This window comes from Lagopus muta, chromosome 10, assembly GCF_023343835.1.
Source record: "Lagopus muta isolate bLagMut1 chromosome 10, bLagMut1 primary, whole genome shotgun sequence".
NCBI classification, from domain to species: Eukaryota; Metazoa; Chordata; class Aves; order Galliformes; family Phasianidae; genus Lagopus; species Lagopus muta.
In genome coordinates, this window is record NC_064442.1 from 16,194,801 (window position 1) to 16,222,174 (window position 27,374).

Here is a 27,374-nt window from a genome sequence, read left to right on the forward strand (position 1 = left end):
CGCATGCTGCCAGGTGTTTCGGTGATGAAGGAGATGGCAAACAGTGTCCAAGTGTTGCCTTTAAAACCATTCAGGCTGCAAGGGGCAGTAGCAAAAAATTAAAAGTTGCCTATGCAGAAGTTGACTTGGCAGCCTGTAAGGAACACGAGAACTGCTTTTGTTTTACATATCCTAGCTTTGTAGCGGTTATCAGCTTGCAGCAAGGTGTCTGGAATTAATAGGTGATGGTGTGCAGAACCCTGTTCTGTCAGTGACCAAATGCAGCAGAATGTGCTGTCCTACTCATCTCTGTAGCTCAGATCAATCAGTCCAGAACATCTGAATCTGCCTAGTGCTTGGTAGTTGTGTGTTTTTGAAGTCACTGCTGTACAGCTGCATGCTAGAGAAGAAAATCTGTGAGCAGTCTTCAACTTCCTATGGATTTGTGTTCAATATGCTGCTAGTTGTGCAGCCTCTGTTAGAAACCGTTGTTCCTTCTCATAAACAGCTGAAGAGAAACTGTAATCAATAAAGGAAAGTTTTTGCAAAAAAAGCCACTGGGGAATTCTGTCTCTGGTTAAGCCTGCTGTTGGCTGCAGAGGAATAGTGTGCAGATGATTCTGAACTTGTTAACTTCAGCCGCGAACTGTCAAGAATCGCTCTGGCAGAGAGCTGCAATAGTGCAAGTCCAATTGTTTGCTAAGCCTATTGTCCCCCTAGACCCGTGAACGTTAAAATAGCTTCTAATGAAACTGTAGCTTCTGGCTGGCCCTTTGCCTGCTATCCAGCTGTAACAGTTATGCCATCTGCGTGCCAGTTTTCAATTCTACTTGATTAACAATTCATACAGGCCATGGGATGGTTGAAATGGATGTTAAGCATGTTGACGTGCAGAGGATTACCTCTTCAAACATTTTTATTGTTGGCACCTGTAAGCTGCTGTTGTTTTGATAGGCGTTGTTACAGCACCAGTGATCAGCTGAGAGAAGTATGGCAATCAAAGAACGCCACGAGGTCTTAGACATATTTCAAAACAGTGCTCCCTAAAATTGATCTGTGAATTTGAAATGTAAGGGCCGTATTACCTTCATAATGAAAAGAAGCTGTAAGTCCAAACAACCTGCAGTGATCTTAGTGCTTGAAACTGTTGTTTGAATGCTGAAATAAGCGTGTTGTGATGTACTGAACTATTACAGTACTTCTACCAAGGGCCTGCAGATGCCGATCTCTGCTGTTACAGCATTTCTATGGCAGTCTTGTACCCAGCGTTCTCATATAGCTTTCCCAAGCAAATGAAAAGTTCTTCACTTTGGCATCGTGGTGTGTAAGCTGACTTTAATTAAGTCATGGAAAGATAGTTTTTTTCTAAAGAAATAGATTATTCTTGGTGGAATTCAACAACTTATTTCACAATTTCCCTTTAGATCTGGTAATTTTAGTCTTACACTGTGACATTAAAGTATGTCCTCTGAGTTTGGGGAAACATTCAACATCAAATCAGAAATAATTCCAAGAAAGTGACTTTAGTCCATTTTTTTCATTTCGTGGAGGGAGGCAAATCTGTAAATGTAAATTATACAGACCCATGAGTTCTGCCCAAACAGCTTTCCTTAGAAAAAAGCATGAAGACTAATAAGGACATCAAGTGCTTTAACCAGAAGAGCATTAACTGCCAGGAATTAGTGAAAGGTTTCAGAGATAAAAAGGATAAGGAACTAATGAGAGGTCAGATTAATATGTATTTGTTTTTCCAGTGGACTGACTTTTCTGTGTTTATTATTACTGAATATCATCTGTCATGTTTAAATAATAACACGTCAAGTTGCCAGATCAAAGATCTGAGTGATATGAAATGCATATTTGCTCTTAGGGAGAACGGGAAAGAACAGGCTGGGATTGTGGGATACACACAGATATGTGTTGGAAGGACAGAGGTGGTACCTGAGCTGCACACAATTACCTGAACTGAGACTAAACAATTTCACAGCTCCTTTGCTGTGTCAGCAGGTTTCAGGCTGTTCAAACACAAGGCCTAAAGTGAAGAGGATAAAACACTATTTCTACTGCAACATGATGAATGATTGCTTATAAAATAATGCTGAATGCATCTTTCTTCACAGTCTTTCCTCTCTTTATTAAAAAAAAAAAAAAGAAAAAGAAAGAAAAAGGAAAAAAGAAACCTCTACATTACAGTAGAAATTTTTAAATTAAGTCTTTAAATGCATGAAGGAACAGAATGACAACAGGGATGAGAAACTAGGTAAATAGCCTCAATACCAGCTGGTCCCTACTAGGTTTGGCTGAACATTGCTGTTAAAATTAGCTGATTGCCATCTGGAAAGTGGGCAGGAGACCATGTCACAACATCACTACCTTTACTTTCACTGCCTCTGCCAAGTGCCTACAGGGAGCTGAAGGCTCAAGTAAGCAATTTGCTTATATGTGCTCTAAAAACATCCTGGAATTGGGAATATTAGACTGCAAATGCTTTTGATCTTTTTTTTTCTCCTATGTGTGTAGTCTTGTAGGGTAATGAAAAACTTGGGGCAGAGCTGGTAGGCCAGCTGTTGGCAAAAAAAGAATAACGTTATTTAAAGGTGTACTTATTTGGTGCTCAGGCTCTTACCACCAGAAAGGTGAATATTCAGTTCAAATCAGGAAGTTTACTGTCTTTCAGAAGTAATCTTTTTTACCTTTTGGGCTCATATAATGCATTTTGGCAATTTAATGACTTATTTTCTTGAATGATACATCCAATCCAATCAAAATTGAGTAAATGTTGATGATCAAGTGCTGTGATATCAGATTCCCAGAGCCAGATGGGAAACCTATGCCAGTATTTCCGCTTGGCTCAGAATCTCTGAAAACTCCTTTCTACCTTCCAAGGTTGTCAGTCATGAGCGGGTAGCTGGAATTTGGGCTGCATGAATGTGGATGTATTTTCCTTCATGCTGTCTACGTTCCATCTGATTGTTGTTGTATGACAGTTTGAGAGCCTCCATAAAACAAAAAGCAAAAAGCAACATGGCTGAAGATGAGCATTCACATGTACAGCCTAGAAGCTTCTGCTGATACACTTAGAAGAGCTGCTTTTTCTTGTCATGCTTGCACCTGCTGTGAACTTAGATATCTGATTTGAGGAAATTCTTAAAAGTCTTCTAGTGTTCTCAGTTGTGGCCAAGACAAGGGAAGTAGCTGCCTGCCCTGCTGTGTCTGTAATATGTCCTTTTGTACTATTGGTATCAAAGGGTGGATGTCAGAAAAATCATTGGGTGTCTTGGCTATTTCTTCCATTCCTGCTCTCCTCCACTATTTACTATTATCATATGTTCCTGCAGGTCGGGAACACAAATCTTTTAAGGATCTGTAGGGTAAATGTTCTGCCAGAAGAGAATCTCCAACAAAACTGCAAAGCTATACTCCGGTACAACTTAGAATGATCCTTGAGGTCCCTTCCAACCTGAGTAATTCTATGATTCTGTAATCACATAGATGTGGCAGTAGATGCTACAGCAATGGTGTATTTATCTATATATAGCTCAGAGCTCCGGCAGATGGGCTGCTTAACAGGGATGGAGTTACATTTACTGAAGGCACTGTCCAGGACAGTGGATATTTCAACAACTTTTTTCTCACCTTGCATTCAGCAGAATTGAGTCTGATATCATTTGATACAGTGCAATTCAGAAGGAAATCCACTGTATTTAGTGCCATGTCTGTGTCCACATAAAGTTATGAGTGGGCCCTTTCACCAGGAGCAAATTACTTCCTTTTGGATCTGCTGATCCACACTTCTTTTCGGCTGAGCATTTTGGCACAGCCAGATACAATTCCTCCCCCCATAACATACAACTTGCTCTTTACTGTGACCTTCCTCCTTAGCATTCTTTTCTCTTCCACACTAGCGTGCTTTAAATTGAAACGGATAGGATGTTTTTTGCAAGACTATTTTTGTTAAGAACCAGATGAATGTAATTGAACTCAATTAAGTGACTTCCGTAGAGACTTAACGGAGCGGAGCACAAGCACAGCAATGTGTAAGTACAAGCAGTTTGAAAGAAACTGCTTTTCTTTATCTAGCCTAAAACTATCTGAACCTCTAAAAAGAAGTGAGTGGGAAAACATCTTAACAAAAGTGGTTGGTTTTTTTGGTTCTTTGTTTCCTTGTTTTGTTGTTGTGTTTGTTTTTGTCTGTGTTACTTGATTCTTGTTTATTACTTCCAGAATATTAAGATAGTTTTGGTAGCTATCAGTTAAAGCAAACTTCCCAATTTAAAATAAAAAACAGTGCAAAATACTGGGAGACTCAAATTTGCTCAGCTGAAAGGGAATTAGAGTGAAAGGAGCTGTGCAGAAAAAGACCTCAGAGATATTTTAGGACCCTTAGGTCATGAGTTAGGTCATGAGCTCCTTAGCATTTGCAGTGGCATCTGAATAGACCCTTGCATTACAGATCAGGGCAGGTGCAGAGGGCCGTGCTATAAATACTTTTACCCTTAAGGAGTTCACAGATTTCATGGAGTTGCCTCGCTGAGTGACAAACGGAACAGAAACACGTTAGTTCTGAATGGGAAGAGTATCACAAGGATTTTAGAAGAATTCAGAGATTTATTTTCCAACTGATCATCTCCCGGTTCTTTAATTTCCAAAGCCACAGCGCTCTTCACAGTTACCTCAGAAATACTAAGGAGAGCCTTCAGAAGGATACAGCGTCATCTCTCAAGTGTGAGTGGCATGTTCAGGGGTATTTCTGTACTCCTTTGCTGCCCACTGGGAGCTGCAGAGCACTGACCAGCAGGATTCCTCCATTCTATTTTAAGCCTTTCTGTTGCCTCATGGCTAAGTATATATGACCAGTTTCTCCAAGGGAAGTTTTGCCATTTCTACACTTGTAGGAATATTGTCCCTCAGCTCCCTTTGTGCAAAGAACTGCAAACTTCTTTGAGATCCTTACAGGATTAAATATATACTACTTGTGATAGTAAAACCTACTTATTGATCGAGCACCATTTCTTAATTTATTTTCCAGGTAAATACAGATGTTTCCTATTTCCCATTTTTTACTGATAAGCCAAGTCCTCTTTCTCCCTTCATCCAAAATAAACCTTCCATTTTTAGAAAGGCTGCAAAGGGCTCGGAAACTTTTTCAAAATGTTTGTACTTTATTTACATTTGTCTCCCTCTGGGGGAACACTCTCCTGACACGTGTAGTCTTATGGGTTCATTCTGACTGACCTAATTCGAATCCTTCATCATCTTTTAAGAGTCATGTTTTCACAGAACTGGAAGGACCAGTTGCAGCATGAAGTCAGGTGTCACTTCCTGCATATTCCAAAAAAAAAAAAAAAGGAAAAAGAAAAAAAGAGGCAACTCCAATTTTTTAGAAAGAGTCTGTTTGAAGGATCTTTCCAAGTGAGTCCACCTGCCATCTGTACGCCATCAGCATCTCTGTTGAGAAATGCCTTCAGCTGGTCCAACTGTGGACTGAAAAGCAGATTCTTCTCAAGGCAAATTCTGCCTGTGTCAAGAGATCTATGGCATGGCAGGAACATCATGATAGAAGCAGATTCTGGCCTCATCCTGGAAAACAAAATATTGTTGGGAAGCCTGAAGTGCCACATCACTGACTTACATATAGTGTATGTATATGGATGTATGCCTATATGGCTTATGTATATGTTTTGCCAGTTCTTTGTGTTGGCTGCCTTGGTGTTCAGAAGAGCCTGATTTAAAAAACAGAACTCAAAACCAGTGTAGGAGGTGCAGAACTGAGTAAAACTGCTGCTGGGGTGTTTGTGCACCACTTGTCAACAAGAGATGAGCCAGCTCCAGCAGTGGTGGGGTGGCCGTGGGGGAAGTAATGTTTTGTCAGAGACACAAGGTTTGTGCTGCCTTCTTTTTTCAGTATACAAAATTAATTTGTATACAGTCTTTCTTCACGTCCCAATTAAAAAGGGAGTGACTATACAAGCTACTTGATTTCCAAACCTATCTTTTTTTGCCAGCTGGAAATTTCCAAGCAATTCAAATTGTTAATTAAGGTAAAGCAGGCACGCTTACATATATCTGTACTTTTTGCATTCTCTACCACAGAAAAACAACAACAAAAACGTCAGCCAGTTTAGCCCTGTGGATGCAGAGTTGTCTTAGACTTAAACCAAGCCTATTTTTGGACATTTTCATGCATATGGGGCCTCAGGATTTGGTTCTGCTGTTGTGGTGGTGGCATCTTCCAGGCCATATCATTTTCTATCTTCTTTCCTCTTCCCCATATCATATTTTCTCATGTATCCCAGAGTTTCCCATGTCATCGTTAACATTCTTGTAGAAAAATGGCTCTGCACAGGAATTCTTTAAGAGCCTATCAGCACCACTCCCAAATGAGCCAGACAGGACACTGTTTGTTTAATTTCACAACATGTGCTTACCCAAAGGCAAAGGGCTGCCTCACTGGATTCCCAGCCACAATGCACTTCTAAAGGGATTTTTTTGTGGCGGTGGAGTAAGTTCTCCTCAACTCCGGACAAAACATAGATGTATTTAACAATACAATCAAGTTGTTGATTGTATTGTAACTAATTTAGTATGTATCTAATTTAGTATGTAACTAAATGCCTTTTAAATATTCAAAGCACTTAAAAAGGCCCTTGTGTTGTAACTGGCCATACAGTAACAGCAAGATAACGACAAGAGCAAAACTATGCTTAAGCATTTGCTGCAAATAAGTCTGCAGGCTTTGTCAGTACTTTGGCATTTTTGCTTACATTTACTCTTTACACTTACAGTCTGTGTGCTGCTGTTTGTATGTAGGCAGGTTTAACCAGTATTTTTTTTTAAACCAGTAAGGACTAATGAATAAGGATTGTGCAGAAAAGTGGGAATTTCACCCTCCAGAAGGATCTTACTTGCTATTTTTACATCATTACTGTTACTTTACTATTACTCTGAAGAGTCTGTTTTTTAGGGAATACAGTAAGAAACCATCTTAGGGGTGGGAATAGGAAAGCTTCTCTTCTGCCAGCGGCATTAACATCACACACGTCCTGGAGACGGGCTGTAAGCTCGCGTGAACTCTGTATGGGTCAGTGCCGCAGGCCGTTCTCGGGGGCAGAGGAAGATGACCTGTGCTCACAACCCAGGGGGCTTTGCTATCTGGTCGCACGGAGCCGGAGCTCTGTGCTGTAACTCCGTGGGCTGTGCAGGAGCCGCCCCACGGCCAGCTTTGCCGACCGCTGCCCCTATTTGCCCTGCAAGTCCAGCAAGCCACAAGCCCTCCTGCCGCGGTGACATCGGCTCAGCAGAGCCGATGACGGCACCAGGGAGGAATTTTCTGGTGCAAGTCGTGAGCTCAGACAAAGAGGCTGCTTAATTTTCTCTTTGTGCAACCAAATCCTCGGGGCTCGTGCACGTCCGTGTGCTTCCTGCGCTGTGTAAAGGAGCGTGCGTGGTGCCGGCGGAGCGTGTTGCATCTTGCTCGGCGTGCTAAGGAGACAGACATCAGCCACAAGCGAAAATCGGTTTCTACTTAATTACGTGGTTTGTTAATTGTTCTCCAGATTGCTCGTCTTTCTTCGCTGCCTCAGTTTCTCGCTGGCGTCGCAGGCGGAGGGTGCGAGGCACGGCAGCAGCCGGTCCGTGTGCCGGCTCTCCCCGGGCTCCACACCTCACGGCTCCGGGGGCAGCTGAGCCCCCGCTCCCCTCCCTTTAACCCGACTGCGGTCCAGTAGAGAAGCGTGGTCGGCCCGGGAAGCTCGTGCGGCCTCAGAGAGCCGTGCCGTGCCTTTGTGCCGGGCTGGCATTACCGCGGCGGTCCTGGTGCCCGGGCTGCCGGCAGCTCTCCGCCCGCCGGCCTGTCCTCCCGTGCCCCGAGGCGCGGTGAAGGACTCGGAGCGCGCTTGCCCGCGACCCGTTGTTGCCCCGCGCCCCTTCTGCTTTTAAACAACCATTTCCACGGGTGGGGGCGGCTCCGGCACGGTCCTGCTGCCAGCCACCCCGGCATCACAACCGCCCTGAGCGGCCCGCACGGCTCTCTGCTCCCGTTCCCCGCCCCGAGTCTCTGCCCTTCCCCCTTTTTTTATTTATTTTTTCCTCCTAGGAGTAGCAGCGAAATGCCCCGTCTTGCCCGCTTAGAACTAGGAACGAACCTCTCCCCCGCCTTACCTCGCCCGTCACATCCCATATATAGGCATATCCACGGTCAAAAGGCGGGCGGCAGCGAATGGGAGAGCCGAGCCGCCGAAAAAAGCCGAGGGCGAGCGAAGCGAGGGAAAGGGGTAGGGACAAACGGAGGAGGGAGGGGAAAAAAGAAGAAAAAAAAAAAAGCCCTTTCCAAAAAAGTATTGGATGTCCTGAGGAATGCAGTCAGCCCCCTGGGAAAGGCCATATCAGTGAGGCGCTCCCCGCCCGCCGCCCGCACTCCATCGGCGCCCGTCCCGCACTCGTTGGCCCCAGCGCTCCCCGGGGCCGCGGCTCGGATTCGTATCGGGGCTCTCCCGCCGCTTTCCCTGCTCTGATTTCGGCTGTAGTTCGCGCGGGACGCGCCTTAACCCACCGCCGCCATGGATGCCATCAAGAAAAAGATGCAGATGCTGAAACTGGACAAGGAGAATGCCTTGGACAGAGCCGAGCAAGCCGAAGCAGACAAGAAGGCAGCGGAGGAGAGGAGCAAGCAGGTCTGCACCGAGAGACCGGGTGTTACTGGTGCCGGGGCACATGCCTTTCCAGGCGATCGCTTTCTCTAACCTTTTTTTAACGTACCTTATTGTATCCTTCCCCACCTCCCCCTCCATTGCCCGAAGAACCGATTGAAGTACTGAAACTCCCCTAAAGAACGTGGCTGGAGGCTCCCTGGGCCGGGCAGGAGACCACTGCTCCATCCTGCTGGGGAGGGGTCCTGGGACAGCTGCGTGGCCTCCGTGCCTTTGTCACAGGGGCATGGCTGGGGGACACTGCCTGGAGCAGCTGTTAGCTCTGGATAGACGTGCTATGGTTTGGCAAAGGACTTAAAGCTGAGTTTGTGCCCCCTCCCCCAGTGCTATCCAGCAGACTTGTCCGGTTCTAGCTGCTCCCCCTCTTTCCAGATATGTGTCCCATTTTCCTGGCCTGCTCCAAGCCTCCCCCCTGATCCACCCCAGCACACGTGGGGTTTTGTTAGTTTGGGGGTTGGAGACGTGGTGGTTGTGAGTTTCTTGGAGATCCCAGAAAAGGCCAGAGGCAAGGAGAGAGATTTAAAGATGACCTTCCCCCTTTTCAGAGCCCAGGGAGAAATGTATCTGTGCATTGTATTTCCTCTTGTGCACCTAGTTAGAGGATGACATTGTGCAATTGGAAAAGCAATTGCGCGTGACGGAGGATTCGAGAGACCAAGTGCTGGAAGAGCTGCACAAGTCTGAGGACAGCCTCCTCTCCGCAGAGGAGAATGCTGCCAAGGTATCGTGCCCTTACCGTAAGCACAGAGAATCTAACTGTCTCTCCTTCTTTCTCTCTCTGTCTGTCTGTCCTTTTCTGTCTCTTCTGCACTCGCACTTGTCCCTTTGCACGATCACATTGCCTGCTGCACCTTTTCCTGCCTGCCCTCCCCTCTCCACCACCTTCCGCCCGTGTCACAGCTGGAGGACGAGCTGGTGGCTCTGCAAAAGAAGCTGAAGGGCACTGAGGATGAGCTGGACAAATACTCCGAGTCCCTTAAAGATGCACAGGAAAAGTTGGAACTGGCTGACAAAAAGGCCACAGATGTAAGTTACCCCTGTCCCTTCCACCACCCCCTTCATACAAGGAACAGACACCTCCACTGCACAGGACAGCCAGGACTCCCACCAGGCAGCGCTCTGTGGCCATGCTGGGCTCAGGCTCCTGGCACCTCCTGGGCAGGGAGGTGGGAGACACAGCACTGCCTCCTTGCATGAGATTTGCACATTGTCCGAGGCATTGATTGGGTTTCTGCTCACTCAACACGTGCTTTTTGTGTGTACTTGCTGTTGTTCCATTTGCTGTGGATTGTCAATTGAGATGATGGAAAAAGTAGCTTGGGTAGGAACAGTAGTGCTGTGATAGTCGATGAGACTGAATCAGAGAGCTGACAGCAACTAGGCCTGGGAGGGACAGCTGGGACATCCTGTACGTCCCACAGATGCAGAATAAGGGCTGCTGGTTGTTTCTGCAGGAGAGTTGTAGGCATACATGCATTAGTGCTGCTGCTAGGAACTAGTTGGGCTCATTCAGTCATCCCACAGATAAAGTCCCTGCTCCTAGTTTTTATTCTTGGAAAAATCGAAGATGATTTCACATCTCAAAGAAAAGTTCAGTCCTGCGTGAGAGGAAATTGGAAGATGATACTTGCTGGGTTTGCAGTTTGGAGGACAGGGATCTTGGGAGCAGGCTGGGGGATATATATAGCTCAGCACTTTATATGGTAATAGTGCAAGAGCCTGTGTCCCTCCCAGGCCTCAGCCCACCCACCTGTCCGCCCCTGACATGCATCTAATTAATGCATTACACGCATGGAGCGATGCGAGTTTCCTGTTCCTGCAGATAAGGCCCAGAGCAGTGTGGGCTCTGCCTGCGGTGTGGCTCCTGCAGTCCAACCCAGTTCTCTCCAAATACATCTCGGGTCTGAATTACAGGACGTGGTGAAACCACAGCGCTTCCAAAGCCATGACCATCCTTTTCCTATAGCGCTGCTTTCAGAATCGGCCTCAAAGCTAAGGAGTTGTCACAGAGCAAAGTGGAGGAAGGATACTTTTAGAAAGGGAAACGTTGCTAAAGCCAACTTGGCATCAAAGACAACACGCTTTTATCTTATTTTACTTTTTGAAAGAGCAAACCATAAAGCAAAGCAATTAAGTTGTGTAGTTTTGAGAGAGACCTCAGTAATAAGTGCACGTAGGGATGAGAGGGGTTCTGTATGTAATGTGGATCAGATGTCTGTCTTCTGAGCGAGGCCGCACTGAGGAGAGGCACTTCCTAGCAGGGCCCTTATTGGACTCGTTCAAAGGAACCGCATACAGATCCAGGGGAGATATTCCTTATAAGGAAAAGTATGCAGACTATTTGGGAATCGCCGGGGATGAAGGCGAGAGCAGTGCTACCAGATTCCCCGCCTGAAAAGCACGATGCCCCTGACCAATCCCAGCGCCGTTTCCCTTTGCTGGAGAGCTGCGTTTGGGAGCTCGTTGGGACGGGTGTTGGGTGCAGTCACCCTGGGGCAGAGAGCCTGGCTGGAGAGAAGGCTGTACTTACTGGTGTGCGTGGAATGTCAGGATGCCGTGCTTTTGGGCCACGTGGAGTGTCTTGGGGCACTGCTGTGACCCGGCGTTTGCACGACTCGTTCGGATAGTTCCGAGCCCCAGGAAAAGGGCAGAGCAGGGCAGGGAGCGCCGCTGCCGAGGTGGAGCAACCTCGCACGAGATGAGGGAGCAGCACCTCCCGACTCAACTCGGCAGCGTGGGGCACCTCCTTCCGCCCCGTGTTCAGCCCCGCTCCCCACGTCCCGGGAGCCCGTTCGGGCGAAGGACGGAGGCCGGCCGGCCTCTCGGCATCGCTTTCCGCCGCTCGGCCGGTGCGGCGCGGGGCTACGGCGGGGAGCGGGGCGGCCGCCAGAGGGCGCTACAGCCCCCGCGCCCACCTGGCTGCCCGGCCCCGCCGCCGAGCCTCTCCCCGCCGGCCCGGCCTCGCCCGGCGCCCGCCCCACCCCGGCGCGGACCGGCGCGCTGCCCCGCCGCCTCCCTGCGCCGCTCCCCTCCGGCTCGGTGTCGCCGGCCCCGCCCCGGTGCGCGGCGCGGCGCGGAGGACTTCCGGGGCCGGGGCGGAGGGAGGGAGGCGGCGCAGGCCGGCGGCGAGGCGCGGAGCGGGTCGGAGCCGATCGGACGGCGAGGGCATGGCGGCGATGAGCTCGCTCGAGGCCGTGCGGAGGAAGATCCGCAGCCTGCAGGAGCAGGCGGACGCCGCGGAGGAGCGGGCGGGCAGGCTGCAGCGGGAGGTGGACCAGGAGCGGGCCCTGCGGGAGGAGGTAGGGCCCCGGGCGTCTCAGGGCCGCGGGCAGCCGCTCCCCGGCGCGGCGGTACCTGCGGGCGGCGGCCACGGCACGGCGGGCGCAGCTCAGCTCAGCCTGAGGGCCCGGCCGGGCTGCGGGGCAGCGGTGTGCGCAGCTTTGGGCAGGGCAGGGCAGGGCAGGTGTAGGCAGCGCAGATCGGTGTGGATGCGGCTGTGGGTGCCCGATGCTGCACGAAGCCGATAGCGCTGACCTTGGGGAATGGTGGCGGCTGGAGTTTTGTTGTTTCTTTCTATGAAATGTAGAGTGCTCTTTGTGACCGTATCTTCGGAGTTTGCGGGAAATTCATGCCAAATAACTCATTTGTAATTCGGGTTCTGGGCAGCGAGCTTAAAAAAGCAGTGTCTGGTGTTGGTGAGTGTTCAGAGCTGCTCGAGCAGAGGAGCACCGTGTGTGACTCCTGACCCGTGCAGCTGTGAAGCAGACCCACAAGGCAGTGCACGTAGCCTTGTAATGTTGTTTGAGTGAGAGATCGCATTGCAAGGCATCGCATCACATCGTAGGGCAGATCTGGAAAGTGGGTCCCCACAGGTGGAGGGCCACAAGGATGATGGGGGCTTGGAGCATCTGCGTTATGAGGAAAGGCTGAGAGACTTGGGGCTGTTCAGCATGGAGAAAAGGATGAGGAGAGACCTGATCAGTACTTAGCAGTGTCTGTTGGGTGGATGGGGCTGGGCTCTTTGGTGGTGCCCAGCAACAGGATGAGGCAGTGGGCATAAACTGCAATACAGAAAGTTCCATATGAACATGAGGAAAAACTTCTTTACTGTGAGGATGACAGATCACTGGAACCGCCCAGAGGGGTGGGGGAGTCATCTCTGGAGACATTCAAAACCTACCTGGATGTTTTCCCGTGCAGCCTACTGTAGAGAACCTGCTTTGGCAGAGAGTTGGATGGGGAGATCCACAGAAGTTCCTTCTGACCCCTACAGTTCTGTGATTTCGTGATTAACTTGTAAGGGTTTCTGTCTTAAAGAAAGCTGGATTTGTTTTATAAACTATTTTCTGTGAGTGAAGAACGCCTTCAGCAACATACGTAGTGCTAAACTAGGTTAGCTGCTGTGTCCCTGCCATGGGAAGTGCTGATGACACCTTTGGGTGCAGAAGGCACAGTGCTGGATTCCCACTTGCCTCTGAAGTCTTACCATGAGAGCCTGGCCGTGCGGTGAGGCTTAGCATCCTTAAGGGTAGTGTCAGTCTGTTGCCTGCAGCAGGTTTACGTGGACTGTATGGAATTCTGCACAGTATGTTTGTGCGGCACGAAGTTTTTGTTTGGAGAGGATCAGCACTTCAGTGAACAAATGCAGAAAAATGAACTCATGGACACATACAGACCTGTGCTTCTTTGCTACTGCCAGTTTTTTTTTATTGTCACAGCTGTATTTCTGCATGACTGAGGGAGGCTGTGAGAACATGGAGCGAGCAAGCTGAGATGTGAACCTGACCCTTCCCTTAGTGCAGTGCTGTACGTGTATGGCATGTGACTGGCTAGTGCTGTTGCTGGTTTTTTTAATTTCTTCCTGCGCAAGGTACAGATATGCAAACAATGCAAAAGCTGAAACTGCAGCCAAAGCATATCACAGTTCACAACTTGTGGTTGTTAAACCAGATCAGTGAAGTATGGGGTCTGCAAGCAGCAGCCGTTGCCTTTACAAAAAGTCACTGTGGTTGTGTCTCACCAGGCTTCCTTCTTCAACTGTATGATTAGCTGGAAAACAGTCTTTCTTACAGCAGTAGTAATTAACAGGGAATTGTAACATACCCATGTCATCGCTCATTGTAAAAATATGTGGTGTCTGAGTGCTGTGTCAAAAATGCAGGAGGTTATATTTGCTGTGGGAGTGCCCCTAATGTCACTGGGGTTCTTTCCTTCCTTGCCATATAAGGAAGAAGTCCTGCTCCGCGGAAGGGTGAGTGGGGCCATATAAGGTTGGTTGGTGAAACCCACAGCACATTACTGGTGGTGGAGCAGGAAGTAAAAACTCGAACTTTAGTCACCCAGTGTTTCTAAGCATATTCTGTGTGCTTATCGTGATGAGAAGTCTTGACATGATAATAATTAACTCGTGCTATTACAGATTTCCCAAGGGTAACGTTAATGAAAGGACATAGATTTCCACCACCACCCCTGCTGCTTTGTTTCTCTGAAGGTTCAAATTCTTACTGTTCAAAGCCTGAAACCTGCAGGTTTGGAATGCCATTGCTTGATTACACGGCTAGGTGAAGATTTAATTTGGGGGCTGATATGAAGGAATGTAGTCTCCTCCACTCCTGGCTCAGTGTGCTCACTCCCAGCACCCATTAATGTTCAGATACATATATTTGCTTCCCAGATGTTGGTGTTATTGATAGCAACTCCAGTGGCAGTGTTACTGCTCTCTGAGGTTGTTTTGCCTTTGTAGTGCCTAAGTTGTTCTTACTGGTGTTGGGGACAACAGAATTCTGGTAGTAGCAAGCTGTATCCGAATACCTCAGCAGTAGTAAAACAAGCAAATATCAACAGTTCCTTAAACATTTTAGAAAAGAAAAGCATCAAACTGATACTTTTGTGGGATAGATTTCCTTGGTTTTTGTTGTTTTTTAATTTCCCCCCCTGCTGGAAATCCAGATTTGCACATCCTCACATATAGCGAGATCATTTTCAGTACTAATTCAAAGTAACTATTATTCTTGGAAGCATTAACTATTTAGATTAATAGTTAACTTATGGCTTTTGTTCTTTCCTCAGAAAGAAATAACTTTTAATAACAGAATAATGGAAAGGCTGGTATTCTGCAACTTAAGAACTGTAGGTTTGAAAATGTTAGAAGTAAAGACTTGTAATAAGAGGTAGACATGTTGTGAGTGTTATTGTATGAAAGAATAAGCAGATATGTTGTGCAGGAGAGGTGGATCTGGGGGAATTCTGAGGGTGGCAGCAGGGAGGGGGATGAAATGTTTTAAACAGTTGTTGCTACAGGACCCTTCCAAGATGTAACTTCTGCTGGTACCCCGTTAGCTACTGAGTATCTTGCCTATAAACAAAACTCACATTTGTGAGTGTTCAGGTGCCTGAATGCTCTTAGGCTATCCCTGAACGAGCTGTCTCATTGCAGATGCTGATCTAAGTATGTTTTTGCACTCCTACTTTGAGCTCTTTTTGTGGAACTCGAGGTAACATTGTAAGTCTTTATTATCTAAACATGGCAAAAGTAATGGATTTGAGGTAATACATAAGGGTTGTGATTGTTTCTGCTGATTTCCTAGGAAGGAAGAAAGGATGTAATTGGTTTGTGTCTGCTAATAAGATAACATTTAGGGAACTGTGCTAGAGAGCAGGACTAGAAGGATTGTGCATAAGTTGCACGTTTCTTAATAAGTTTAATAGAAAAGAAGCATCGTAAAGACATGCACATCTCTGTCTATGGCCTTTTTAGTGAATGAAAACAGAAGCTGCTGAAGTGCCATTAAATAGCACTGCTGGGTACATGGGGTAATCCTCTGCAGAGGGTCATGCGTGCCTTGTTATGATCTAACTTCTGTTCTTCTGTGCTTAGGCTGAGAGTGAAGTAGCTTCCCTGAACAGACGCATCCAACTGGTTGAGGAAGAGTTGGATCGGGCTCAGGAGCGCTTGGCTACTGCCCTGCAGAAGCTGGAAGAGGCTGAGAAGGCTGCAGATGAGAGTGAAAGGTGGGTGGGGTTACTCCTGAAAGTGATTAGCTGGATTGTCTGTATGACGAAAGTGGTAATTGCTAGGGTGTGGGTTAGGGAAATAAATTAAACCACTCCTTTGTCCCTCTGCATATATCATCCACTCTGCCTTTGGACTTCAGTCACACAGTCTTCAGTCGCAGCTTGTCTAGAGGGATGTCCAGAATGCACACACAGACTTAAATAGTTGTTTGTGTCTCAGTTGTAAAGATAAGATAGAGTGGGCTAGAGCTTTTGTTATATCATACTGCTTCCTGGGAAAATTGTTGGACCCAGTCCAGGCCTCTGTATTTGAATGACAACTGACAGAGTTGATGTGTACTCATGCTGTTGAGTGATTCTTAATTGTACTGCAGTTAGAAAATGTTACTAAGTGCTAAGAGAAGCTTTGGTTCTCCTGCTGTTAAGATCTGTGCTTGAAGGTGAACAAAGGAGAGAGATCACATAAATTCCATTAGGTTTAGTCTGGAATTTCCAGACACATTTAGGAACTCAAGATTTGTTGGATTTAAAAGATGTCTTCTACTAATGCAAATAATATTTTATATAACTTTCGTAGTACTTTATATTGGGTAAGAATCCAAAGTATTCTGCATATCTGTTTCTACCTTGCTGACAATGTGAAGAGAATGAATCAAATCTATGTGGAAGGAGGGGGCAATTCACTGTACTTCTTATCATGGAGGAGTTTAAATTTTGCATGCTCAGAGAGCTTTAGGTCAGTGCTTTAGGACTCTGAGATGAGAAAACTCATGGGAATTTGTTTTCTCATAAACATAATATGTCAGTCCTGCAGGAGTTGGAGTGTGCTATCTCACGATGCATGTTAGAAAAACAGGTTTCTTCAGTCATATGATTGAGTCTTTAGAAGCAAGACCATTTATTTTTCTTTCTATAAGAACAGTTTTCATGGAATTTAAAAGAAAAAAGGATAGTTGAGTGGTTGAGTTTCTGGGCAGAGTTGAATTAGAATTAAAACAAATGAACTTTTCTTTCTTCGTAAGTCATGCTGCTTTTCCTTTAAACTTCTGAGGTGTAAATACACAGGATTAGATTGTGGGTGTGAAGAATCAAGTGTCTGATGTGCTTCATTCATTGTAATACATCTGCCTGAAAGACACACTCCAGTCAGTGGTAGAACTGAAGATCAACTTGCAAGCTCTGAACTTGTAGGGTTGGGTTTTTTTTGTGTCTTTCAGAGGAATGAAGGTCATTGAAAACAGAGCCCAGAAGGATGAAGAGAAGATGGAAATCCAAGAGATCCAGCTTAAAGAGGCTAAGCACATTGCTGAAGAGGCCGACCGCAAGTATGAAGAGGTCAGTTTTGGGGCACAGGGAGCAGCCTAAAGCACTTTACCTGCACTTTGGATTCTAGGGTCAGATGGTGTTGGCTGCAGTAAAATGAAATCCATGATTGTTGTTTGCCTGTGCCTGTAGGTGGCTCGTAAGCTTGTGATCATTGAGGGTGACCTGGAGCGGGCTGAGGAACGTGCTGAACTATCAGAAAGGTAAGTGTGCAATTGTCCCTCAGGTGCCTGTGAGGTGCTACAAGACAGAAACTGTAACAGCATGGAAACATTGGCAGTACACTGTGTGTTCAGCTCAAGGCTGTGTTTGCTCTTCAATGGTTGAAATAAATGGTCAGCACTGAAGTAAATGTGTTTGTATGTGTGCGCGTGTTTTGTCACTGCATGCTGTACCTGCACACTGATTTTGTGAATGGCTTTTGTGCATTTCATGTGTTCACTAACAGCCAAGTCCGACAGCTGGAAGAACAGTTAAGAATAATGGATCAAACCTTGAAAGCATTAATGGCTGCAGAGGATAAGGTACTGATACTAATAAACAGTTTTTAGGTTTAACTGCAACCCGAGTCTTTCAGCTTCCATAGCCAGTTAGCTCACTCGGTAGCAAATAAATCCTCACTGTGCTCTCTACTCCCTTGCATCTTGCTTTGGTTGTTTTCTTTGGTCTCTTTTTTGTTAATTCATTTTTTACCTTTAAAACTGGTCTCCTGTGCAGCCAAAAAGAAGCTGAACTGTCGTATTTGTAAAAGCTTTGTAAATATTTCTGTGTAAGCCAAGGACTGTAAATAACTTACGTCTGGCCATTGTTGAAATGCACACTTAAAATGGAATTTGGCATCGTAAACAGTTGCTTTCAGTCTGTGATGGATTCAGCTGCTTTTAAGGCCGTTCTTTTGCTCTGTAGTTGTTTCATTTTTCTCTATCTTTTCCCCCTTTTTTTTCCTTCTGTTTCTTTTGCTTGACTGAATCTTCCATCCACCCCTTTCCTGCCTTCCTTCCGAAATAACAGCAAATGTTCTGAGCTTGAAGAGGAGTTGAAAACTGTGACCAACAACCTGAAGTCGCTGGAGGCTCAGGCTGAGAAGGTAGGCTAGAGACTTACATGAGAACGTGTCCCTTATGCTGCCCCCTGGATAGGCTTTTTGGTTTGTTTTATTGTTTGATATGCTGATCACTTCAGCATTTCAGCAAGGCCATTTGTTAGTAGCATTTGGACTTCCAGTCAAATATGCATTCCTTCTGGTTCCACATAAATTGGTATTGTTTGAATACATCTTCCGTTAAGTGGCCCAGAGTTAAATATTAATTATATAATGTGGCACTTGTGTGCTAACATTTAATTCCTCCAAATACTATTCCTCTTCAAAACTGTAAAGCTAAATTCTGCTCATTTTCCCCTGCGTAGTGCTAGAATACAACTTCAGGGAAATTCTGCTTTTGTAATAAGTTGTGTGCAATCGCAGTGGAATTAATCTAGTTAGGCCCACATTACTCCCTTTTATACAGTTGATCCATCAGAAGAGTGGTGTTTTTATGTATGTAGAATACCTGATCTAATAGCAGTGGTTTTCTTTCTAATTACAGTACTCACAGAAAGAAGACAAATATGAAGAGGAGATTAAAGTTCTAACTGACAAACTGAAGGAGGTAAAATTAGAGCTGTTATGTACAACAGATCTTCCAGTACAATTCTTTTAATATAAAAAACACTTGAATTCTTTAAGGATGAACATATCCCTTTGGGGACAGTTAATTACTGGATATCTCAAAAAAAGGAGCATCACCTTAATGTTTTATTTTAAATCTACTTCCTCTCATCGTTCTTTTTTTTCTTCCTTTGAATTGCTGCTCCTCTATTTGTAACTAGCATGTGTGTATTTCCTACAATTGTTTGTATTGATCTTGACTCCAGGCTGAGACCCGTGCTGAATTTGCTGAGAGGTCAGTAACCAAGCTGGAGAAGAGCATTGATGATCTAGAAGGTATGGATCTTTGTTTTCTGCGCTTACTAAAGAGATACAGGTCTTTTATGCTCCTGGTTTTATTCACTACCCAACTGCTACTCACCTAAATTGTCCAGATTACATAAATGGGTCTACTTAAAAAGTAAAAAGGTAAAATGATTTTCCATTCAAACACGTTGATAACTGAAATGTTTCTGGTGAAATGTTTTGCTCTTGCCTGTTCCTTTTTCTCTGGTGTTTTCCAGACTCTTCATTTTTTGCTTCACATGCTTCTGCTTGGAAGTATATAAATACATAGGGTAAATTATGAGATAAATAGTGTCATGTTACTAAAAAGCTGGTAAAGAACTGTGTTAGTTTTCTAATAGTTAAAATGTAGCAAGCTGACTTAATTTATTGTTCTGATAAGGGCAGGGCAGAACAACAGTTACTGGTTTTCAGTAAAGCTAATAGATTGTATACATCTTGAGAAGGACACCTTATTTACATCCATGGAGTTTGTTTTAAAGTTTGGACAGATCTTTCAGAACTGCAGCTGAATGTGCTTTCTCCTTCCAGAGAAAATAATTCAGCAGTTTGGTAATTGGAGCTTACTACTTCAGTGTGTTCTATCAAGTCTAGGATTTTATGTAGTTTGATTACTTGGCATGGCAGGCATACACATAAAGAGTACGAAGAATAGCTAGGTAGCAGGTGGAAAATGTATGGTCACTGTTACAGGAAGCAGAGAAGAAAGCCAAGCACTTAAGACAGTTAGCATCTTGAGCCCTGTTTTCAGCTCTCCTGTCCACGGTACTGACTTTTGCAGTTCCTGTGTGCCTTTCTAATGAGCGTTAAAACAAATCTCCAGGACAAGGATGCAGATTTTCCTTCCCTTCTATGCTTTGTTTTACCTAAATCACAGGTTGTCCCACTGGCAGTGCTGTTAATGAGCTTATCACAGAAAACTATTTGCTGTTATTTTTTTATTCTTCCCTAATTTTGTATTTTGTTTTTTTTTGTTGTTGTTGTTCTGTCTGCCTCAACACTTCTTTCTGTGTGTTCCTACCCTTCCCTGCTGCTTTTGGATGGTATCCCACACCGCTGCCCTCGCATTCCATCCCATGACCACACTCCCATTTCCTTGTGCACCTCTACCTTCCCTTGGGGACTGTTAGATGAGCTTTATGCTCAGAAACTGAAGTACAAAGCCATCAGCGAGGAGCTGGACCATGCTCTCAACGATATGACTTCCATGTAAATGTCTTTCCAGCTTGCGCCTGTGCCTGCTTCCCTGCCCTCATTGATTGCGTGGTTCTGGCTTTGTGAGATTATACTTCCTCGTAGTAGGAGATGCATTACCTTAGTGAGATTAGATGTACAGAATACCATGAACCATTTATTTACTGTGGCTAAGTGTGGGTGTGCCGTGTCAAGCCTGGTAAATACTCATGGTGATTTGGTAAGCTAATCGATGAGCTCGTGTGTTTTATCAGTGTGCATCAGTGATCCCTATATCCTGTGGTTGCCATTTGTTTGTAGCTCTGCCTTTATCCTTCTAGTTGACCTCTGTTCAAGTATTTTTTACCATCATTTTGAATTTGCCAGTAGTTATTATCTCAACACTTGCTGCATTCACAGGGTGTTCTTTTGCCTTCACTGTTTTATTCTGCCAAAGCTTTACAAAAGTTTCAGAGGGACTTAGAATTAGCTCTGTTAGTAATAGATTGCATTGTTCTTAAATTTCCTGAACTGCTTGAATGGAATTCCACTGCAGTTGAATTTTCTACTGCTACCACTAAATTACAAGTGTGGAAGGTAAAGACATCTTGTGATTTAGACCCAGAAAGGTGACAAGTGTAGTGCTGGTTGTTCGTATGTATCTTGTGGAGGGCAGTAGTAATTCATTAGTAAATCCCAGAGGTGTGGTAATACCAGCTTTAGCTAGGAGAGAGAGGGTTTGGGGTGGGAAAAAAGCCAGAAAGTGATCATTTGTAAGGAGTGTGAGTAATCCACGTGGTGTTTGATACATACCGTCTTTTCCCACATTGACATAAAACTCTGAACAGAGGTCGGCTATGCTAAATCCCCCTTCCCATGCCCTTCCCATGCTCATCCCTTTCGTTTGCATGAACCCCATGCAACTGGCTTGGGAGAGAAGAGATGTGGCTTTCTCAAATGCCTGTGAGGTGTGCCGTTCAGTTCCAGTGTTTCTTTTGGAAGCTGGCACTTTCAGCATTACTGCAGCTTTGCTCAGAGCTAAAAAATGTGTTTTGCATGCATCCATACTTTAACTATTTTTTCCTTTTTTTCCCTTTCTAATCCCTACATTTCTTCATTACTCCCCTCCCACTCTTCAACTTTTTATGTACCAACACATCTGCATTTGCTCAATAGCTTTTTGAACAAATGGAGTTTTTTTCCCTTCTTTGTAACAGAGGTTACAACTTGTTTTTGGTGGTTTTGTTGTTTTGTTTTGTTTTTCATTTGGGATATTTGCTGATGGAAAACAGGCTTTAAAATGTAGTCCTCCTCTGGTACATGAGGAAATTGCTATAGCATTCCAATCCCAGCATGGTGTGGCATTTTGCTAGTAGTTATCCTGGCATGCTGGATTCTGCTGTGCTGTTATTGCTTTTTTTTGGACTTCTTACTGCACTTTTTTTATTTCCTACCTTATCTCGCTTTTTCTTTTTGTGCAGATAATTTTCTTTGCTTCACTTCTCCAAAGACATCTTCATCGGGTTGGATAAAACATCTTTCCAAGCTTTTGGATGTTTCATGGTTCACTGTCCTGTCTTCTAGCTTACTTGGCTCTATCTTTCTAGCACCTGTTTCAGAATATGCTCTTTGTGCTCTATTGTACAGAAACTCTACATCTCTAAATGTAAAATAAACATCCCAGCTGTATTCCTTTGGCTATCCCCTTGCCTTTTATTTATTCAAATAGCTATTTTAGTTATTAATAAAAAAATAAAAAGTTGTCTGGGTTTTTTTTTTTTGTTTTTTTTCCATCAGAGATTTCATTTTTGTTCGTGTTTCACTTTTTTTTTTTCCCACAAATGCTTTTGCCTTAATGTTGACAGTGCAGAGGCAGTGCTAGCAGTGAGAATGCCCATTCTTGGTATTTGGGGTTGATGCTGACCCGTTGTGCTCTCTCCCTTTCTCAAACTATGATGCAGTTAAAATGACAAATATAGTGGGAATTTTTTCAGTTGTTATTGTTGGGCCAATATCTGCAGAGCCACTGCTGCCCTGGGGTCACTTGGTCGTGGGAGCATGTCTGAGCGAGCACTTAAGCCCTTGACTTTTCTCTTTACATCTTCTCCTAGCTTGATGATTCAGACTTTCTGCTTTTATGTAAATGTATTTGTTCAGTAAGTTCAATCAAGGATTTAAAGGGGCAATATCAAAAGCTTCAGGATGTTGTGCAAAAAGAAGCGTTCCCCTCTTTCACACCTGGATTCCTCTGCAAAGATTTTGCTTGCTTGCTTTTTTTTTCATTATGTTTCTCTTGAGTGGCAGGGTGTGATCTAAGGTTGAGCAGAGACTTCTGTAGCTTTCCACTCTTGTGCTTAGCTTAGATTTATGAGCTTAGGCTTCTCATTTATGAAAAATGTTTCAGAATTGGAGTAGGAAACTTTTCACAATTAATGTAATAATTAGATGGATCTGCTGCAGTGTCAAACACTGATTCCAGATTTGAAAGCTCAGACATTTGATCACTCATCACTTATCAGCTCAGCCAGTGTATGTTACACTCCAGCAAGCCCAGCCTCTGATTCTGTAGTTTGTTTTACTGTGTCCACAGTGGTTTTTTTCCTCAACTCCTTTCAATACTCATTTCTTAAGAAGTAATGAAGTAAAATCCAGAGTAGAAGCCTAGTAATAATAAAAAAGGTGGAAAGTTCATGATTGTTCTTCATACTTAATTTAAATCTTCCCACCAAACGTACACAATCAGCTGTCTTCATGGTAGCAGTGATGGATTGCTGGACAGAGTATTAGAAACAGGCAATACAGTGCATTTATCCAGATAGCTGCACACACAATTCATAGCTGGCCCATCTGCTGATGCTGACTGTTCTGGTTTTTCAGTGTAGCGTATTTCAGCAGCCTGCCACCATTGGACCTGAGCTGTGCATTACTGTAGCAAGTAGTGTGTGTGAGTCTTGTTGACACAAGTGCAGGGTTGGCTCCGGCACTTCATTTGTCTGGGCTGCGTGGTGTGCAGGGGTAGTTCTGCTGAGGCTGAGCTCCAGGGGATCGATGCCAGTTGTCAAACACCCCACTCTGAGGTGGCTCCATGCAGAGACCTTTGGCTCTTCCTCCAAGTAAGGTAGTTGTGACCTGGCCAAAGGTGTGTGAGTAGTCAGGAGCTTACAGTCCACTCAGAAAATGCTTCCCACACTTGAAACTTTTAGTCTCATTTTGGGTGTTGAGAAATATTGGAAGTCTCTGCCTCACATCAAGAGAGTAATTCTCTGTGATGAAGGTAAGCATCAAGTTCTTGATTGAAATTCTGTTGTCATGTTTAAATAACAACTAAATACGTTGTGCCAAACAAAATGGAGTTTAAGTTATTTATGAGGTCTCTGCTTTTCTTACATGTATGTCTTAGTGTCTAATGTTATCCTCGTAAGAGAAACAGAAATCCAGGTGTCCAAGAATAGGAATGTGAACCGTGCCCTGCTCCCACTGAGCTGGCTGGGGGGAGAAGAGAGCTGTTGTCACTCGGTGCAGGCAGGCTCTGCAGAGCAGCTCACTGTGCATGCTGTGCTGTAGCTGTGAGCTGCTGTGACCAGACTCTGTGAGGAAGAGGATTGTTGTGAAAGCTGCTAGGAAGCCTGTGGAAAAGAATCAGTCATTTCCTGTAGCAGAGTAATCTAGGATCAAGAAGCTGGAAGTGCAGTTTGAATCTAAACTGTTGAGATCTATACAGTTTGAGGAAAAATAGTCAAAACTTCTCACAAAGCTTGCTTTCATTCTGCAGAATGCTAACTAAAATTCACTGTCACAACATTACTGTGGGTGTTCTTTCTGTCTATAAAAGTGAACCATCCTGTTCATTTTCACCAAGTGTTTTGGTGTTGATTTTTTCATGAGGTACCACTTGACAGTTTAAAGATACTGAAGTGTGTTTATACCAGTAATAACCGTATGTTTCACTACTAGAAGTAACATTTCAGTTGTTAAAGTCCACAGTAGAAGTATAACGAGAATGAAACCTAAGGGCAGTTCATGCTATCAGCATCTCTCCTGCCATTAGTTAGATTGGTTATGACACGGTTCCTTTCTACCAGCTGTCAGATGAGGTTCCACCACATCTTGAATTATTCACAAAGAAAATTGGCACTCATAAAACCAATCTGCCATGCATTGTTTGTAGAGATTAAAGGAGGACATCGTTCTTCCAGGAATGTAGCCGTAGCTCTTCTGTTCACACTTCCTTGTTGCACAGCTGTTCTCTGTAGAGGAGAGGTAGCCAGTCCATTGCCAGCTGCAATAGCCATTCCTTGGGGTGGCTATTTAATTACTAGGATTCTAGAAGCAAAGGTAAAATGTTTCTGTTACTGATCTGTCTGTGGTGTGACCAGTTTCTTTATTAACTTATCTGTTTTCTCTGTCTAATCTGTCTTCATTCTGCCTCTTTTTTCCTTCTAACCTGCTTGCTGCCTGTACAGACCAACTCTACCAGCAACTTGAGCAAAACAGTCGCCTAACTAATGAACTAAAGCTGGCATTGAATGAGGATTAAACTGTAGTGTGACTATTGTTATCTTAAAACTGCTTCTTCCAAAAGTTCCTCAAGAATGAATCAGTAAATGTAGAAATGAGCAAGAAACATAGAAACTGACTTTTCAGGCCGTTGATTACATGGTATATTAATGGATTAAATTCTAATTTTGTTTTGGAAAAATACACTGTTCCTTCTGATGAGGCTTTTGTTTATCTGTATGCACACCTAAGTTAGAGGAGCAGTTTGCTCTTAATATGGCTGGGCAGTAACAACTTCTTTCCACTTCAGTAAACACTCAGAGGACTCTAGGAGCAGTATTCAAATAAAAAAAGAGCCTTTCTTGTGCAGAGGCCCACCTTTTTGTTGGTGTTGGAATTGTCCCTGAGAGCTTTACTGGAAAGTGGGTGAGAGGAAAGTGTTCAGGATTCCTATTCCAAAAACAACACAAAATTTAGTTACAGCTGTTTTGCTATCTGGACACTTCAGTGCATTAACTTTGGATTACTATGGATTGGGCAAAAACAAAAGCCATTGACCAAAAGAGGGGAAAAAAGAAAAAAAGAAAGAAAAAAACGCCAAAAAAACATGCTAGGAGTGCAAGCTCCACCTGAAAATACCCGGTCAGTTGTTTAAAGATATGCCTGCAGTAGTGTGAAGTCACTGTTACTGGATTCTGGTAGGATGCAGTTCTATAGCATTGTGCTTATTTATTGTATCATGTAAGTGTGTCGAATGATAGTCCTATAAAAATGTGCATGCAACATAAAGCTACTAACTTCTTTTATTTTTTTAAGCTGTAGAAGAATTACATTTCTTAAAAATCACTTGACCCGAGGAAGATTGGTTTTAATTTCTTGTTTGTTCTTTCGAAGTTCTGAATTACACTGAATTTAAAGTATGGGTCTCCAAAGAACCTAATTATTTTCTTCTTGCCCTACTTAAAAACAAAACAAAAACCTAAAAACAAACAAAACCCCACCTCCATTCCTTGTCCTGCATTCTTGCATCAAAGAGCTTCCAGAACATACAAGAATCTCATCTGTTCGCAGTGCATTTTCTTAACAGATGTGCCTGCAAACAGTTCTAGAGCTGTATTGCTTGCTGTTTGTTTTCTTAATTTGAAATTCTTTCTAGATGTATTCTCTGAGGGTATCAGTATTTATGGTCATGCATATTTCTCACCTTCGGAGCCTTTAATTAGAAATGATCACTGCATGCCTTCATGTTCTGAGAATCAGTGCCTCTGAAGAACTGCTATTCATGTTTTGATTTTCTGATCCCACAACAGAGAAAGTGGCGCATGCCAAAGAAGAAAACCTTAATATGCATCAGATGCTGGATCAAACTTTACTGGAGTTAAACAACATGTGAAAACCTTCTTAGCAGCAACCACATTGTTATTATTTTTACACCTGCTTGCCGTGAAGCCCCATAAACATGTCTTTATTTTAGTTTCACCACAGTCACAAGAACGTCAGCTCAATTATCAGGCAGGGGTCAGGGAAACACCAAAAAGGGCAAGCTGTATGCGGGTTAAGCTATTTCATTATGGTTTAAATGTGCCATTTCCCAACAAAATGTTACCTACACTTTGTAGAGAGTTCAGTGATTGGAATGCTTAGTCTCTGGGAGAATCCTGGCTGTGTCAGATAGAGTCCCACCTCAAGTGCCAACCACAATTTTTAACAAGAATGATGCATCTTCAAAAAAGATCCAGTACAAAGGGTGCTATTTGGATCAAAAAGCTCTACCAGGGGCTTTTATTTGATACCTGACGAGTCAGGATTTGTTGAGCACAGTAACTTATTTTTATCAGCATTTTACTGATCTGTGAGGATTTGGACTTTGTGCCTTCTCTTTCAGTAGCACAAAGGATATGTAGTCAACATAGTAAAACAAAGGCTTATGAAGGTTTTAAATTGTAAACTTGCAGCTCATTACATAAGTGTAGGTCAACATTTCAGCTTGAGTATTCCCTCAATTGTATTTTTCATGTTCAAATGAAAGATTCAATAAATTCAGGAGAAAACACAAATTTGGAAGAGATTGTTTAAAATGTATTTTATTTGTGTGGAGCTTGGGGAGGGGGTGGAACTTACAAATCGATATTCGCCTCACTTTATTTTTCACACTTTCTTTTGAGCAGTTTTAAAAGTATACCTGTATGTAAACATTGTATAATGATATGGAATAAAATGCACATTTTAGGACATTTTTTAAATTTTACTCTCCTGTGATTTTTCATCATGCTTGTGTCTGCATTGCTGTGTAAAACGTGTATATTGGCACTGGCTCACTGGGGTACACTGTTACCACATTGGTATCCAGTCTCTCGTTTGCTATTAAGCTAATGTATAAAAAATGCAGTGAAATGCTGTGTTTTGGACTTGCATGGATCAGCAGCTGCTCAGAGGGGCCATACTATGAGTATCTATCCCCATCACTCAATTGTGTTTCCAGACGGGTGCAGGTGATGACCATCGCTCAAGGGAAGACAAACATTTCAAAAATCCATTGTTCACTAAAACTGCTTTCAGTAAAAGCATTGCATGTCTTTCATAATAATTTTCATCCCTTTTTTTTTCTTTAGTACATCACTGAAAGCTGATGCTGTGCATCCTTGTAGCAGTGAGGAGCTTGATATAGATAGATAGCCCTCCAGATC

The 27,374-nt window shown here is 44.1% G+C and overlaps 2 protein-coding genes across 30 annotated transcripts in view; one reads left to right on the forward strand and one right to left on the reverse strand.

The window, feature by feature from the left end:
- RPS27L (ribosomal protein S27 like) overlaps nucleotides 1–27,374 on the reverse strand; it is a 334,929-nt gene that overhangs the window by 285,295 nt on the left and 22,260 nt on the right. The gene's annotated exons all lie outside the window — the stretch shown is intronic.
- On the forward strand, nucleotides 8,340–26,930 carry TPM1 (tropomyosin 1). Of its 26 annotated transcripts, XM_048955876.1 has the most exons (11): nucleotides 8,345–8,651; nucleotides 9,283–9,408; nucleotides 9,588–9,713; nucleotides 15,565–15,698; nucleotides 16,919–17,036; nucleotides 17,157–17,227; nucleotides 17,473–17,548; nucleotides 18,611–18,673; nucleotides 18,939–19,008; nucleotides 20,148–20,431; nucleotides 21,672–21,815. In XM_048955876.1, the coding sequence occupies exons 1-10, from the start codon at nucleotides 8,538–8,540 to the stop codon at nucleotides 20,228–20,230; spliced, it is 981 nt and encodes a 326-aa protein (XP_048811833.1). In that variant the 5' UTR covers nucleotides 8,345–8,537; the 3' UTR covers nucleotides 20,231–20,431; nucleotides 21,672–21,815. The 26 variants fall into 26 exon arrangements, with proteins under 26 accessions (XP_048811824.1, XP_048811820.1, XP_048811818.1 ...); XM_048955861.1 differs by lacking the exon at nucleotides 9,588–9,713 and having other exon boundaries at nucleotides 8,343–8,651; nucleotides 21,672–21,879; XM_048955875.1 differs by lacking the exons at nucleotides 17,473–17,548; nucleotides 20,148–20,431; nucleotides 21,672–21,815 and adding exons at nucleotides 18,036–18,111; nucleotides 25,998–26,930 and having other exon boundaries at nucleotides 8,348–8,651.

What these genes read in the sequence shown, in the direction of transcription:
- TPM1 (XM_048955876.1), top strand. Translation starts at nt 8,538, where the DNA reads ATGGATGCCATCAAGAAAAAGATGCAGATGCTGAAACTGGACAAGGAG. An exon ending in TAACTGACAAACTGAAGGAG is followed by an intron (nt 18,674 to 18,938) that starts GTAAAATTAGAG and finishes TCTTGACTCCAG; the next exon opens with GCTGAGACCCGTGCTGAATT. An exon ending in GAGCATTGATGATCTAGAAG is followed by an intron (nt 19,009 to 20,147) that starts GTATGGATCTTT and finishes GGGGACTGTTAG; the next exon opens with ATGAGCTTTATGCTCAGAAA.